Source organism: Centroberyx affinis, unplaced genomic scaffold, assembly GCF_046629955.1.
Source record: "Centroberyx affinis isolate AG114_WGS23_722 - 3 ecotype Tasmania unplaced genomic scaffold, CSIRO-AGI_Caff_v1 ptg000116l_1, whole genome shotgun sequence".
In the NCBI taxonomy this organism is placed as follows: Eukaryota; Metazoa; Chordata; class Actinopteri; order Beryciformes; family Berycidae; genus Centroberyx; species Centroberyx affinis.
Genome location: NW_027278817.1, coordinates 252539 through 270122, shown reverse-complemented (window position 1 = coordinate 270122; position 17584 = coordinate 252539). Strand labels below are relative to the sequence as shown.

At 44.0% G+C, this 17584-nt stretch overlaps 1 protein-coding gene across 3 annotated transcripts in view; it reads right to left on the bottom strand.

Moving 5' to 3' along the window:
• med13a (mediator complex subunit 13a) overlaps positions 1-17584 on the bottom strand; it is a 75864-nt gene that overhangs the window by 34060 nt on the left and 24220 nt on the right. For all 3 annotated transcript variants that reach the window (XM_071527765.1, XM_071527748.1, XM_071527757.1), the window contains exon 4: positions 1604-1749. In XM_071527765.1, coding sequence (XP_071383866.1) covers positions 1604-1749 — 146 coding nt within the window. The remainder of the gene's footprint in view (positions 1-1603; positions 1750-17584) is intronic.

Genomic DNA, 17584 nt, shown 5'->3' with positions numbered 1-17584 from the left:
TAGCCAATGATAGGTTCCTTTCATGTAACAATCACTCCAAGTGGTGTGCTCGAGTGAGAAGGCAGCGAAGTAGAGAAAGGAAGGACAGAGCACAGCTGGTCAATGTCTGGAAATTGTCTGTAGTGATATTTGTACCTCATATTCGATACAGATACTGATATGATACATTTCTGATACGACAGCATTGTAATCTATAACTTTTTCAGAAAGCTATTTCCTTCCGCAAATAAATGAACGTCAAACTCCTTGTTTGGAAATTATTTATAGAGAATAACAAATGTATTTGTATAGTGGTTATCATCTCTTTGTGTTAATGACAATGCAAGCATAAGGCTTAACGATGGTGATTACATAGTGTTTCAGGGGGGGAGCAATAAAGAACCAATGATGAAATATGATTAGAGCCACAGATTTTTATCACTATACTTGCTATAATTTATAAGCAGTACTGAGGCTTTTTTTTAAAAACTGGTTCCATGCCAATCTGTAATAAAGATAGCCTAACAGAATGTTGTACACACATTATCTTGGCAACAGCCCCCAGCGCGGCACATCCAGCTTACTAATAGATTTCATTCAAAATATAACACTCCCAAGTGCAGGCTGAGTATTCAACATTTCACATTTACAAGAAGATTGGAGAAAAATGATTTTGGGCTGTTCTGAGAGCACATTTCTTCAAGACCTGAATTACTCGATGTTACGCATCATCTCCTTGGGGTAACAGGTTGTGTGCATTGCTTAACAAACTCAATAAAGTCACTTTGAACTAAATTGGGTCTGGGATGCCTGAAGATTATCCCGCCTTCCAGCAGCTGCATTAGGTGTTGTCCCAGAGTCACAGAAAGCAGTAATGTGTGTACAAACACACAATCATATCTGGAATTTTTGGTGACATTAGCCATGTTTGCACGGCTGTCAAGTGAACTTTTGTAATGTCACAAAAAAATAAAATGCAAATTAGCTGTATTTCTATTAGCTGGGTTGAAGCAAATAAATAGTCTTCCTGAACATAGAAGTAGTTACATCAGAAAACACATTCACAAGAAACTATGAATCAGCCTTCATTCGTTAATTTGTCCATCTGTCCGTCTCACACGTTATCTCAGACACAGCTGGGCGGAATGATGCATCTGAACACTGCGTTGAGGCATCTTCAAAATAACACTGAGTCCCCCATCAGGGGTGCTCCAACTACAGGTCAAAACAAGGTGACAGATTTGGGCGCAACAATGTTCATTTGTCCAACCATGTGTCACGTGTATCTCGCAAATGCTGATCAGATTTTCACAAAAACTTGTGGCTATGCTGCATCTCACCACTGCACTCCAGTATCTTAAAAATGACACTGTTTGGCCGAAGGGGGGCGCTACAATGACATGTCAAGACAAGGTGACATATTTGTTACTAATTGGCCCAAAGGGGGTCTGCATCATTCGTGGAGGACGCCGACGCCATGTTTACGGTTGTCTTGTTCTTTTGAACTAACCATGTAATAAAGGCTCTGTAACCGTTTTACTTGAAGAGCGCCCTGGAACTCCTCCCTGTGCATCGTGAGCAGTTCACAGTTCATAAACACCCCTGGGTGTAGCGCAGGACCCACCTTGGAAGGGGCTGGAGGCCTGCTGAGCCAGGGTGAGGTGCTCCTCGGTCAGGTGGTAGACAGGCTGGTGCTGGTTTATCTCCACACTGGTGCACACGTTGCTCTCACCATGCAGGAAGAAGGTGAAGGCGCAGGATAGGTGCTCGCTATTGCAGAGAGAGAGAGAGGGAGAGAGAGATGAGTCATTTAGGATTATATCACTTTAATATGCACCTGTGAACAGTTGTACTGCTTTCAATGAATAACTCCGACAGTGGAGGTAGAGAAGTGACTGCTGTAGAAAAGGAGAGCAGATCAGAGAGCAGCCCAGTCTATTTTCCTGTTCATATAGAGGGAGAAAAGAAGAGGTGGGTGGGAGAGGAAAGGTGGAGAGAGAGAGAAAATATGATTACAAGAACCTGTGGTTTTTTGTCAAGGGCTACATCTCTCCCTTCCTTCATACTCTGTCTCAACATGACAGAGACTCTTGATAGGAAAGATAGCGGCAGAGACAGATACAAGTGAGTAAAGGAAGATGCCACTAATCTGCGCAACCCATGGTGATACAGAGACGCCTTGCATGTCTATATCAAACTGTTTTGAAGGCTGGACAACCTGTGTTTTGGTTTCGCTACAGACTATAATAAACAGACCGCTGCATCCTGCCAGTGTAATGTTAAGTATGTATTTAATCCCTCCAGTAATACAGCAAACAAATGTCATGAGGAATATTTGAGAGTTTAGAGAGTCCATTAGCCTATGCAGAGGTCAGGATGCGAGTGACTCACACTGGAGCACTGACAGGTGGTGTGTGTGTGTCTGTCTAGTGTTGATTGCGCTGTGTGTAAAACAAAGGGGCAAGCCCTGACTTACCCTGGCATTCTAGCAAATAAGCTCAACTAGAACAGTAACTTTCTCTCTCTCTCACACACACACAACAGCTCTTATGCTTACAACAACGCCTGCCTGTGCCAGTCTGACCTCAACTGCACACAACAAAAGCGACAAGTTGAAGAAGAAAAGGAAAGCCAGGACAAGGCAGACGGAAGGAGAGAGGGATAAAGGGACGGAGTAAAACACAGGCCATTGTCTCCGGGCTTCTCTCTCTCTCTCTCTGTCTCTCTCTCTGCGTGTGTGTGTGTATGTTAAAAGAGAGAGAGAGACAGAGAGAGACAGAGCAACTGACGGATGACCAAATGAAAGCGGACGCGGTGAATTTGGAAGTGGATCAAAGAGGGTTGCCTCCTCTGAGGATTTGGCTAAGCAAATATCAGTCTTCTCTCCCTGTCTCTCTCTTGCGCTCTCTCTCTCTCTCTCTCTCTCTCTCTCTCTCTCTCTGGCACACCTACTCTGCAGAGGATTAAAGAGAAAGAAAAGGAGCACAGAGACAGAGAGAGAGAGAGAGAGAGAGAGAGACAGAGAGAGAGAGCACTTCAATAAGATAATACCACCTACGTAGTCAAGAGATGCCCTAAGCCCCTCAGAGCTTGACATTCATCTTACAAGTCTTTTTTTCTCTTCTGGAAAACAAGGCGGTGTGAACAGTGCTAGTTAGTGGTTGGCTATCAGTGTGTGATGTTCAAATTCCTCTAGCTGGAAGCTAGCAGGCTAATAAAGGTGAGTCAGAGCGAGAGAGAGCGAGAAAGAGAGAGAGAGAGAGAGCGAGAGAGAGAGCGAGAGAGAGTGCGAGAGAGAGAGGGATTTAACACATCCTTAGCAATGCTGCCACGATATGTATGCAAACGGCACAAGATTTCTGCCGTCACTCCAGCAGGGTTTTAGAGACAGTGATTTGGCAATGGCATTGGCCTACGTTGGCATTATTACCAACAATGTTAACAACTATGGGGAATATCCAATGACATCCAAGTTTGTGTTTTGTTTTGTTTTGTTTTTTAATCTGAGGAAGTGCAAATTAATTCTAACAAATACCTCATAGGTACTGATATTCAAATGAGATTTGGGTAGAGATTTGGGAAACAAGGCTGCACGATTATGGCCAAAAACATACTTTGCTGGACTTTTTGCACCAACATCCTGACCATTTTCAAGTACAGTGGGCATTCTAAGTGTAACAAAATTCATTAATTATTGCCAACGTGCCAATAATCTATCATAATCAATTGCTTTATACGAAAACACATGATCAATTGTGTAGCCTTGCTGGGAAAGGTAGGATATGAAATGGCATTGGAGAAAAGCAAGGGGATGTAGAAGCGAGGTGCAATAGCTAATAACAGGCTGCTGACTGGATGAGAGTAATCTGAGCCGTGAAACAGAGGGAGAAGACAAGAGAGACACTGGTGAGCAGCCAGGTGAGGGTGTGAAAACACAACTGGTGAATGAGGCCACATGTTGGCACAGAGAGAGCAAAGACGCCTTTGTTTGGGAGGTGTGTCACGACTGCTCTGGTGCTGAGGCGGTAAATTACACTAGGCTCCTATGACTCTGTGCTGTGAGTGTGTGTGTGTGTGTGTGTGTGTGTGTGTGTGTGTTCAGTCCAGGGGCAGACCACATCAGCCAACCACCTGGAGGGTGTGTGTAAAAAACAGCAGGACGGGGGAAAGTAGAGGGGGGCTGGACTGGTAGGCAGGCATGTGCCCCGCCTTCTCCTCATTACCCCAGCATGGAGCTGAAGGGGGGAGGCAGGTCTAGACTGTGGCGGGCCTGAGGTGAGACAGGCCAGCGGGGGTGGGGCGAGGGCTGTGTGAAGTTTCCTTTAAAGGATTAAACCAACTTTTTGGGAGTTGGGTCCGTTGTACGTTAACTGATGGCAACACAGACAGTAAAATCATCCGTGTCACCGGTAGAGCAATTGCACCAGTGCTTCATAGCATACACTATGTAGAGTGATAGTAGGCAACTATAATTATCCAAAGAAAGAAGACTGACCTTTTAGCAATAAAAGGCTGTCAGTAGTTTTTATTATGTGGCCTGTAGATTCATACATTTTAAAAATGAAATATCATTAACTCAATATAGTTGATGTAGACGGGTTTATTTTTTGAACTATTTCAGCTGAGCAACCAGGTATTCATCTGCTGTGCAGTGATTTTGCACTGTACACAGTCTCCCACTACCCATCACCATGTACACATTCTATGGAAACTGAGAAAGTAGTCCCTGGTAGCTCAAAACAGCACATATTTTGTATAATTTTTACACAAAACTGTGAGACAGATTACTTACTCTTTAGCTTTAGAGCTGCTACAAGTTCTCACTTTGGAGATAATGCTAGTCGCCTACTATCACTCAATATACTACGCTCAAGTGTTATCAAGAAAGCACCGAAGTAAAGAATTTACCTGGGACACATGGATGATTTTGGTGTCTATGCTGTCATCACTAAATGGGCCAATCTCCCAAAAACTGTGTATTCCTTTAAGCGCAGGTAGTAAAAAGGAAGGAAGGAAAGAGGGGAAACAGGCATGGGGAAGGATAAAAGAAGGGAAGGACAGGGAGAGAGAGGGCGACGGAGTGGAGGAGAGGGAGACGAGGTGTGTTGTTGCATTCTGCAGACATCAACAGAACTGCAGTCTACTCTCCTCTCACACGCAAAGCAAGCCTGACACTACACACACACACACACACACACACACACGTCTGAGTTTGCAGGGCAGCAATGAGCTTAAGGTGGAGGGCTGCCATCTGTGGTTCGGCAGGCAGAAGTACAGCCCCACACACACACCAGGACATAAACACACACACACACACACACACACACAATATCAAACCAGACTCAATTCGCTTTTCTACACATTTGATTGTACAGATCGCTCTTTCAGAGTCAGCTGATTGGTTAAGAAGATTAACAGAAATGCCAGCTGTTCTCATGGAAGTTGATTCACACTGAAAGATTTTTCTGACTGGTCACGTTGCCAGCCAACAGTGACCAGGCTGTGGCTCTTTCCAAGCATTCGCCAACACATCAGTCAGTGATTCTTTATTCAGCTTTATTGAGCATGGATAAAATTCGTTGAATCTGCAACTGTAGCAGAGCGTTTCTGAAATGACTCAGAAAGAGGTTGATTGTTTTCGATTTGCCGACATCACAAATGGAGCAACAACTCTGAAGATAATAAAATCAATTAATTAATTTAAAGAAAAAGCTAATAGGACCTTCTTCGGGCCTGCCTTATTCCAAGCGTCCTATCAAAAGGGAGGGCAAGATGGAAAAAGGCATGGAAAGGAATTTGCAACAAGATCATGTGGCTGGAGAGGTTATTAAAAGGTTGGCTGGGAAACAGAACAGCAAAAATCGTAATTCCAAGTAAGCCCAGTTACTAGCAAAGACTAAAGTCATGTATTGATAACGCCCCGGAGAGCTAATTTTAGGGCCCTGCTGGTGCCGCCGAGTCGCAGAGTGATCGCTGACAGAAGGGTGGCACACGCGTCAACAGGTGTTTGGTTAGCACTTAGGCGAGTAAACACAAAAACGTCAACAACAACAACACCACCTGACATGTTCTCTCGTCACTGTGTCACTCCCTGACACACACCCCCGCACACACAAAGGGGACAGGATTTAGTGTAGCTGGCGGTGTGGCAAACTGCAGCACAATCCCATTCGGCTCTGTCCGTCTGCAGGACACGCCGCCCAGAGAGAGCATTGTCCTGTCCACATGTGTGACATACGCAAACACACAGCGTCATGCCAAATCCAATTCTTCTGCAAACATCCGCAGCCTGCTGCTACGCCAAACACCAGCGCATACACCCCAGCATGTAGGTTACACATACACACAGAAGCAGCAGCTGGTAAACACAGTGTGTGTGTGTGTGTGTGTGTGTGTGTGTGTGTGTGTGTGTGTGTGTGTGTGTGTGTGTGTGTGTGTAAGCTAGGGTGAGATGAGCAGGGTAAGTGTAGGTATGGGCAAGTGAAAACACTCACATTTATCAAATATTTCCCGATATCCTACATAGCCTGTTTCCCTTTAGGACAGCTATGTAGTGGACGACATCAGTGGTTTCCAAACATTTTCATGTTAAGGCCCCCAAATAGATGCACATGAGGCCACAGACCCCCATTTGTTAATATTTTGTCTTAGAGACCCCCCATCTGGGAAGGTTTTTGTTGCTGGATACTATTTGGTAATGAACTCGACAACTGTTTATACAAAATGTTTTAAGTGGGTAAGGAGACAGCAGTGACCCTTCAGATCAAAACAACGTTCCTGTAACATTCTCTCGCTGTCTGTCCTATCTTCAAATTAAATAAAAATGAAATTATTATTACTATTAGAGCAGAACAATTAATCAAGTAAAATATTGGTGAAAACCTTTCATCATACTGAAACTCAGTAAATCCTGCACACTGGCATCTATTTTTTTCTTTAACAGAATCACTTTTCTTTAAACAATTTTAAAATTCTTAGAACACAAGAAGATGATATGAATCGCAGTTTAAATCGCAATTGCAATATTCTGTCAAATAATCGCAATTAGATTTTTTGTCAATATCATTCAGCCCTAAAAACTATGACATATTTTGTTAAGGGACCCCCTGGACCCCCCTCAAGAACAACTTGGGGTCCCCGAAGTATGAAACATTAGGCCCGTTACAGTACATTCAACCTGGCTATAACAGACAGCTTCTCTGGGTTTTAAGAATGCAATCTTCCCTGCAGTGAGATCCCACTTCACTTGCACCTCAGAAAAGGCTAAAAACCAATGCCAGTGTTGTGAGTGCTGCTGAAACGTGCACACACACACACACACACACACACACACACACACACACACACACGCATACAAACACCACCTGTCAGCGTGCGCAGTGAGTCACCGGTGTACTGACCTCTGCATGGGCTAATGGCCACAGAAATCCCTCTCTAAACGGCTAAATATTCCTCATCTCATTTGTTTGCTCTATTATTGGAGGGATTAAATACAAAGTTAACATTACAATGGAGAGAAAGGATCATGTGATACAGCGGGCTGTAGTGTAGCCAAAATACTCGGTTATACAGCCTTCAAAACAATTTGATACTCGTCTTTGTATCGCCTTTGTTACATAGATTAGTGGCATCTCTCTTTACTTGCTTGTATCTGCCTATCTCTCTCTATCTCTGTCATGTTGCGACAGAGTATGAAAAAAGGGGGGAGATTCCATTGTAGCCCTTGACAAGAAGCCACAAGATCTTTTAATCATCTTTTCTCTCCGTCTCCACCTTTCCTCTCCCTCCCGGCTCCTCTGCTCTTCATCTATTAACAGGCAAAATGGACTGGGCTGCTCTCTGATCTGCTCTCTTTTTCCTCTCGTCGCTGTCACACCAAGTGCACGCACGCACACGCACACACACACACACACACACACGCCACTCTGATTGTCCACAGAGACACTCCCTGCTCCACCTCTCAGATGCAAACGGCTGGTGGCCTTTGACTGGATAAGGAGACAATAAGATAATCCAGTGAGGATTTGGAGCAGGGCCACATACAAAGGAGGGCAGGTGGGCACATTTGCCTTCAGCTGGCATGCCATGGAAATGAGGTGCCGAAGGCCGGCGGCAACCTGTGCGCCAGCCGGGAGAGATCGCTGCGAGGGAGGGAGCCGAGCGGGACTGACAGCCTCTATCATTGTCACTTGGACGGCCTGCTGTGCAGCGCGCCACACAAGGTGATCGGCCGTTTCACCGTATCAAAGTTGTGTTTTATTTACAAATGTTAGATTTCGATTTGGATGATGTAAAAAGTCAAAAAGGCACATTCCACATACACACACACAAAAGCAAAAATAGCTGGATAACAGTCTAGCCAAAATAAAATCACAAAAAGGCATGTGCATTCTTGGCCGTGTGCAGAATGTGCCTTTGACTTTTTACTCCATCATCTGAGAGCTTATTCACTGTACCTGCACCAACTCTGACACATCAAAGCAGAACAGCATTCTTCTATATTAACAATCAGGCCGCTATTTAGTCTCTTCAAACATTTACAAATTGCGCTGGACGTTGTGCGCATTTTTCCGTCGCCTGGCACACATCTGATCAACCCCAGCTAATTTGTTAAAGCAGGCTGGTCAATTAAGAATAAGCTCTTATTTACAATGTCAGCCCAAAAACTTGTTTTGTATTTGCTGACAAAGACGGAGGGCAAACGCAGTAATGGGAAGGAACTGTTTTGTGTTTCTGAATAAAGCAATATCTCAATCAACATCAACATCTCAATATCTTCCATGTGTGTTTTGTACCCAGGCTTGCCAGCAGATGGATTTGTGGCTTGGTGTTGTCACAGCTAATGGCAACGAAAAACAGTTGCTGTCATGGAACCCATGTAAACCTAAGCGGACAGAGCATCCAGATTCATTCCCTCACTGCCTCAGCTGCTATAAATCACTGTGCATAGTAATTTTTTAATCTAGGGATTAGGGTTGCAATGCCAAACCGTGCCAGATTTCCCTGCATTAGGGGCATTTTAATTTAGCTTCATTTCCCTTGTCCTTTTATGGGGCTCATTTTTGCTCCACTATTCTCCAATACGTTGTTTCTGCTATCATTTGGACTTTGTTATCTAACACAGTTGCGTCTTAGCTTGTCATCTTGATTTTTTTTGTTGTTGTTTGTTTTGAGAGGAGATGTTTTTACAAGCCCCTTGGGGAATTTGTATCTCATCTGCAGATTATTGACAGCATCTCTTTTAGGTCTTGTAGCAGCATTTCATCACTGTGATTTTAATTACTCTGCTTCTGTGTTTTATCACGGTGCAAATAAACTCCCAACAAATTCTGTCAAAGCTGTTAATGTGAAACTACTCTGTCAATTACCATTAGCTACTGGACATATAAAAAACCAAACAAAAAAAAACAGGTACAGACATGGAGACTTTCTGGCAGACAGGCGGATACATTCACACACACACACACACACACACACACACACATACACAAAGAGAATACGAAACTTGATTTCCAGTAAATCAGAACTGAAAATGAAGGAATGGCTGAAGTGGCAGGGAGGAGCAGGGTGGATACGGAGATACAGAGGAGAGAAGAAAGGAAGGGAGGGAGGAGAGACGGCTGTGACATTCCACAGATGTTTGTTGGGCTTGGCCGGCTGCGCTCTCAGAACTGAGCTTCCGCTTAGCCGCTGTATACTTCCTCAGCACAACAACAACAACAAGTGTCCTGAGTACTGGGAAGAGACACTCGCCCTGCCATCTCTGGACACCTTGTAAAGGTGGATACCTTAGCTCCCTCTGCTCTCCTGTGTGCACGGCCCTCGTTATTAGGATATGGTGCGAGTAAACATGTTTTGAGAGGTCATGTGCTGCTTCTGTGACAGGAGGAGCTGGCATTGGGCACACTCTGTGGCATAACACTGATAAACAATGTTTCATCTATTATCTACTACATGAACAAGGCTAAATTGTCTCAGCAGTGGCCGCTGATGTAAAAGCTACTTTTCCTGGAACTCGTTGCTAGTTAACAAATTTGTTGCCTAGAAGGAAATATGAAGCAGTTTGTCAGCAGCACCAGGGAGTTTGCAAAGCTTATATGTTTGCGTACGATTGTTTACATGATAGACATAGTTGTCTGTCAACAGGATATCTGAGCAGTGCGAGGCAATGCAAATTTGACTTGTACATCTCATGACAGCAGAAGCCTGGTTGGTTTTGAAGTGGAGGATGTGAGGTGAGACCAGCAACACGCCAAAACATGAACATGGAACATATTTTCATTTAATATGTGGGTGCCATATTTGGTCTGGAGCAAGAGACAGAAAGAGAGAAAAGGCGAGCGGTGTTGGATTAGAGGAGATACTTCCAGGGTGATGTCATCTTCCCTACTGTCTGACCACCCGACCGCTGGGAAACAACAGCACTGTCTGCTGCCAAGGAAACACACTCGCACACCTGAGAGTCACACCAGCTTCAGCTTTAGCGCGCACAGGAGACGAGGTGCTGGAGGAAACACGAAACTAAGACTCTTAAGGCCAGCACATTCACTTAGACACACGCAAAGCTCTATTACTTTGAATTGATTTCCCTCTGCCACAAGTGGAGAGGGGGCGAGCCACTTTATATGTCAGATTAAACTTGAGAGGGAGAGAGAAATGGAAAGAGATAGAACGACAAGTCCATAAAAAGAGGAGAAATCCGATCCTGTGCAAGTTTATCATAGACGCACACAGATACAGCTGGAGCCGACTAAAGATAATACTGACATAACAGTGACAGCAAGTCAGCTTCCAGCTCCCTCCCCATTTAGGCTATATCACACACACAAACGCATACACACACACACACACACACACACACACACACACCAGGGGTCCTCTAATGCACCTGCTGTCAGCTAAAAAGCGACTGACTCAATCTGAGCCAGATACTTTTGCTCTCCTGAGAAAAATATTTTTAATAATTACGCCTGTTACCAAGTTCACATAATCACTGTGTCACTGCGTAGTGACTGCTGCGACGTCCATTTTTTCTCATGAACAAAACACGCACTCTCTATTCAAAATACACAACTGAATCCCAGATGTCCCCAGTAGTATTATTAAACTGCGTAGCGTACAAGTTATCTTATGAAATGTCCGTGAAAAACCAAACCTATTATAATTACCAATAGTAGTATGTAAGAGGGATGGAATTTTAAGTCTGTTTTAAGCCACTCTCATATTGAGTCATTAGGTCATCATGCTATTAGTAATGCGAATTGTCCCGTTGTAATAATAAAGGTTCATTACCCAGAGCCATGGCCAATTAGTCAGCCTCATCCTGGATTAGAGCTGAGCTTTTGCAGTTAGCTCACAAAGGCTGGGGCTACTTTGCCATTTTTTCTTGCAAATTAGCTGAAACACTTTTTGAAAATCACGTCACAGTCACTGCCACAATCATTTATGGTTTAAAATTTTGACCACCAATTGAGAGAGATTCTATATATAGATGTAACTACGTGCCATGGGCCAACTCTGCAGCTGTCCTAATGTCAACTACTGTACACCGGAGGTAAAACGTAGCCAGCAAGATTGACAGGAGGACATAATCTCTATTGTTTTAGCAGACAAATTAATTAATGTCTGTCAGAATGAATACCAGAATCCTAGTGTCCCTGTCCACTGAAATTAGACTCAATATCAGGTTAAGATACCACTCATGGTGCAAGGGAAATCCATATTGGTCTACTGGTAATTAAAACCTTCTCTCAAAACATACTAAGAATTAGCCTATCATTTTAAAGTGCCTATTATCACCTTATTATAACTTCAGAGCACAACTTCTCCATGTTGGTCGAGGTGGGCAGAATCATTTTTTAATAGAGAATTGTAGAGAAACAGGAAAAAACAATTGCGGGGTGTCTGCAAGTTTCCTCAGTTTAAATTTGAGACCTTTTAATGCTAGTTAGAATCGATAACAACATTTATTTTGCAACTGAAATAAATGTGAAAATAAACAACTGCAGACCTTCCAGAATATAGATCTGCAAGACTGGGCTGACTTCTCACCAGCAAAAAAAAAAACACAGCACACCATTAAGCCACAATTTATTTAACTGATTCAAGATATTTTAAGGCCTTGACTCTGGATAATAAAATGTAAGACGATTTAAGACTTTGATTGGCTGCTGGCAGCCTGGGTCCCCTAAAAAGTTTGACAGTGGTCAGATTTTCCACACTGACTAACTGGTCCAGCACTGTCACTTTGGCACCGACACACTGAGTTTCTTTTGGGTTTCTCAGCTCTAAAGAAACTGAACTTCCAGTGACTAGTTGCTTTTGCTGATGGCAGTGTGGACAGAAACACAAAGACAGGACTGCACAATGGCCACATCACCTACAGACACCTAATCCTTGGCTCAACCTACTGATTAGGTAGCCTGCAACCCTCATCAGTGTTTTCAGGCTTCTCCAGCTTCAGTAAGTATTTTAACTACAACACTGTGTGTCTGGTGGAACCTAATTTGAGGGTTTCACCAGTTTGCCTTACTCTGGACAGAGGGTCCAGTAAATCCGTTAACACTTGGGCTAGTCCAGGCACAATGCGGCCGCCTTGTAGTCCACAGCGATGAGGTGAAAGGCCTAACACCATATAAGGGATTAGCTTTAAATGGGGCCATCTGTCCAAACCTCTGGATTAAAGACAGTACATAGGAATCGCAGTTTCTCAGAAACAGACGGAGAGGAGGGGAAGGGGAGACGGGGAGGGAGGGAGCGAGGCCCAACAGATTAACTATGACGACTTCTTCAGACCTGCGCTTGGCCCTGTTCTCTGCCATGTAGCCTCTGGTCACGTGGGAAGATGGGAGGAATGGGAGGAATGCTGGGTAGAGTGGCTGAGGAGGCGGGGGGAGGGAGGGAGAGGGAGAGAGAGAGAGAGAGAGAGAGAGAGAGAGAGAGAGAGAGAGAGAGAGAGAGAGAGAGAGAGAGAGAGAGGGAGAGATGGAGGGAGAGAGAGAGAGAGAGAGAGAGAGAGAGAGAGAGAGAGAGAGAGAGAGAGAGAGAGAGAGAGAGAGAGAGGAGCAGAGGAAATGTGAGGGCACAGGATTCCCTCCATGAATAGTCAAGTTTGTCCCTGGCCACCCTTGTTTTTTTTTTTTTTTTAAGTCTGACTCAGAATCCCACTGCTGACACCAATATGGGTTTCCCCAGTGCCGTAACTTTCTGCAGTATTTCGCACCACTTAAAAAGGCCAGTAATGATGTCTGCTAACTTCAGTAATTCTTTGCTCTCTCAACCCCCTAGCTGGCATTAGAGGAAAAGGGGATGGCATTAAAGAGGGGAAAATGGTGGAATAATCTTACAATCAGGTGTTACGAGTTTTTTGATGGTCTCTTATTTCTCCGCTGCTTCGAACGGTCCAAGATTATTCTTATGTGTCGCGAGATGTGTAAATCTAAGTCACATTAGCTTCTGCAGCTCATGGGATCTCGCTCGCTTGGAAACGCCGTCTAATACCTTGTTCACAGGCATTCTCCTTGATATAAAGCCATAATCCATCCTTGTCAACTGAGTGGTGCCAATATATTTAGAGAAATTGTTTCCTTGTTTCTTTCAGGCAATAACTTAAGTAATTGGCAGCGAGTTCCTGGATAAGAATCACTTGAACCGATGCGGTCAACACAAACAATATGGTTCGTATTGAGGCTGACGATATATATTATGCGTCAACACAAAAAACACTCGGGTACTTCTGGGGTTTTTATAAGGTCATGTGACACATGAGCATTCAAACAATATGAATTAGAAAGGGACGCTGCCTTAAGTTGTAGCACTGAAGTGATGCAACGGGAAACAGCCTATTAATAATGTATAACAGTGCGGCAATTAAGGAAGTGACCCATACCAATGAAAAACACTGGTATTTTCCTTTAAGAGCCGTATTTATCTTCTGGACAGGATCTCTCCAGCAACATGATATATCCAGAGAGCTGGGTCACATGGTCCCGCAGCCCAGTCTCCCTGGAGTTCCTGTTGCTAGAGAGACTGATGGAGTGTGGGGAAGACCGGGGGGGGGGGGGGGAGGTGCTTGGTAGGCCTGTGTATTTGTATCAGCGATACCATTGTCTGGATGCATACTAGATGTTAATCATGTTAATCAGCTTGCCTACATTCTTGTGTCTTTGTGCGTTACACCAATTATTCTCCTGAAAAGCTTGTGTACCCGGCTGTCTGCGAGTGCCATCGGTGGCTGCATACCGATTGTTGACGCGCATGTTTGTGTGCCTGTCTGCTTGTGTGTTTGTGTTGCGCTGGGAGCAGGGAGGGGATAAATTTAGCGCTTTAGCCCCAGACTGGAGGCAGTGGCCCTTTATCCTGCACTGTCCTACTTAACAGAGCGCTGCTCTCTGCTTCCGCCCGCCACAGCGCACCAGGACTCACACACTCACCTCCCATCATCATGGCCAAAACCACAGAGGAAGAGAGCGCTCAGCTACATAACACACACACACACACACACACACACACACACACACATACGCACACACACTCAAGCACGCAGAAAAGTGCACACTGATGCAGATATGCATGTCACATGTGTTTAAGCAGGCATATGTCCTATTGTGTAATACACCATGTGTTGCATTCATTCCCTAGCATTCGGTCTTGTAACACGAGCTGCTGCACACTGGCCTCCTTCATTACAGCTTGATTTGATATGATGCTTCAAGTCAGACGACAGCAACAAAAGGCACAATTGACTACACATATTTAAATGCAGCAGAGCAGTAATCTGACACTATCCTGGATGCAACACAGTTGGAATACATCGCACACCATGCAAATGCTGCACAACTATAGAATGCATCGCAAACAGATAAACAACAAAAGCAAGCAGACATCTGTTTTGTTCTGAACAAATTGAAACATCAAAGAAGGCTGGTTTTACTGTTCCAATAAAGCAGCCAATTAGGAGCAAGTCAACGAGTTTAAAAAAAAAAAAAAGTCTGCCTTAAGCTGACCAATAGAGCACGAGCATCCATTCACCTTGGAAACACACAATCCCAGGGTGCATTTCCCTGCTGCCATGACAACCAGGAGGAGCTCTCCTCCCTCCCTCTGTCTATCCCCTGTGTTCTCTCCCTCTCACTCTCTCTCGCTGTTTCCTGGAGCTAGTCTACCTAGCAGCACCAGATTCACAGAAACAACCAGGCTGTACAGCGTGGAGCCGCCTCTACTCCAGACAAAGAAAATCAGTGTCAGATACATCCAGACATATTGCTGCGTTCACACAGTCCCCTTCCCCAAAAAAACAGTCAGCATCATGGGATGTCAGTCAACCGCAGCGGCAGACTGCCTTCTCGTTGCCAAGGTGATTTTGATAAACAAGATTTGACCACTCAATGCACACTGGTACAATAAACAGCAATCTGTTAAACTGTTAAATAGCACTGCGTGACAGTTCATTTTCAATATTTCACATTTCATATTTCAGGTTATATTTTTCAAGACTTATTTGTCTTAACTGCAACAATAGGAAAAAAGTTGGGAAGAGTCAAATTCTGCCACCAACTTCTGTCTGCAGGTATGTAGCACTTTACTGTATGTCAGTCAGTACTGGTGGAGCTTAGCATCGTTCTCCTATTGAAGACAATGCACATTCAGTTTGGTGCCTACTGTTTACCACCACAATGTAAATGCAGCATCTGATTGAGACAGTTACCAAAGCCATATACAAGCCAGACACAACACAGACTGAAAAGGCAGCAGGGAGGAGGGGAATATATGAGAGAGTGTGAGGAGAGAGTGCAAGAGAGAAAGAGCGAGAGAGAGCGAGAGAGAGCGAGAGAGCGAGAGAGAGCGAGAGAGAGAGAGAGAGAGAGCGAGAGAGAGCAAGATGATGTAAGCATTTCAAAACAGGCTGAGGTTTGGGGTTTAGGTTATAAACACTGTCGACAGCTTCTACCAACTGGAGGCTTCAGAGACGCCGCACAAACCTCTACAGCTGCCTGATGATCTGATGGGCTATCAGAGACCTAATGATGAATGACACTCATTCTGAGAATTCACGTGTGATTCTGATGGTCATTTCAAGGACAGTCCAGTCGATATCTTGTCAACATGAATAACTGTCTTGCAAAGCCAGACACCAGCGAAACTAACGCTGCCTTCACATCTTTCTCTGTTGTTTTAGCGTTGCATCGCCCTCAGTGCATTCTCTGCCCCCCGAACAACGTCCCGGCGCACTCACACTGACAAAAGTCATGGAATTCAAACAAACGTGGAGAAAGGCTTGGTATTTGCCTTGTGTAGTTTGCTAAGTTTGGCTTTCATGCTTTCATGCATGAGCTGAACCTTCTTCCCACAGGAAAGTTGCATTAAAAGACCCTTCATTACGGAGGGGAAAGGTTTTATTCTTACTTTTTTCATTGTTGAAAAATGAAAATGGCAAAAAAAAAAGAAAATGCCAACATCATCACCATCAACCACTATAGCAACCACAAACTTTTTGTTATGAAAACACATCTTAAAATATATATTCTGTTGAGTTATATATTCATGAGACCTTTTGTTTACAATTTGCTATCCCATAAGCCAGTGCTCTTGGGTTACTTTTTTGTCTCTTGCGGTTATGTTGCTGCTACATTAACAACACAGAGTTTGGAAAAATCTAAACTATCTGTCATCCAATGGCCGCTGGAGGCGCTTATCTGTTATTGTTGAATGAATGACTTAAACCTGTGATGCCATCAATGTCAAATCTGGTGCCGTTTGTTAGAAAACAAACAGCAGTGAGATTTTGTTCACCCACAGACTGTTACACAGAAACTTACAACATAAGTGTATCAACAAATTACCAGAAAATGTAATTTCTAGAAAAACCCTGAGTGCTTTAAACAGTCCCCTCTACCCACTTTCTCTTTTCTAATTAACTCCGGTTTCCTGTTTTTTTTTTTATAGATGTGCAAGATTTAATTGTGGTTCTGACACCCAGGGTCGCTCCTGGGCTCATTCCAGGATCAGCTCCAGTAGGTGTTACAGTGGAGGACTGACTCATTAAATATCATGATAGACAGACAAATGTACTGTAATTGCAATTGGAATTGTTATTGTTTTTGTGTGGGCAGAGCAATAAGGCCAGATGATCACTTTTCACTTTTCAGCTATTGGGGGCAACCGCAACTTAAAGAATAGAAAAGGAAACACTTAGACACCTGGACCATAAGAATTACATACACACATTATTAAAACTGAGTGGTGTTCCCCTTTGAGCAAGGTAACCCAGCGCACATGCAATACTGCTGTTTGGCTTACTACCAGGGCGCAAACAGGCAATGCTCCAAGGATAAAACTTCTATTGCACAACTACTATCTCATACACCTGTGTTTGTGTACACATTCACTTGGTGAGTGAATTTTGGCCTTTCTAGAGGAACAGAGAGATACAAAGTTCTGTATGAAGACAGACTGTTTTGTTTTCTACTTTGCTGCAGTCAGTAGTGGTATAGATGAAGAAGCTATCCTGACTGGTGCCCAACCTACTGCTCAAGAACAGGTTTACCCAGGTTCTTTGATGAAAGGTGGAACAAGGTGCTTTGAGGAAACAGATAAGCGGAGGTGT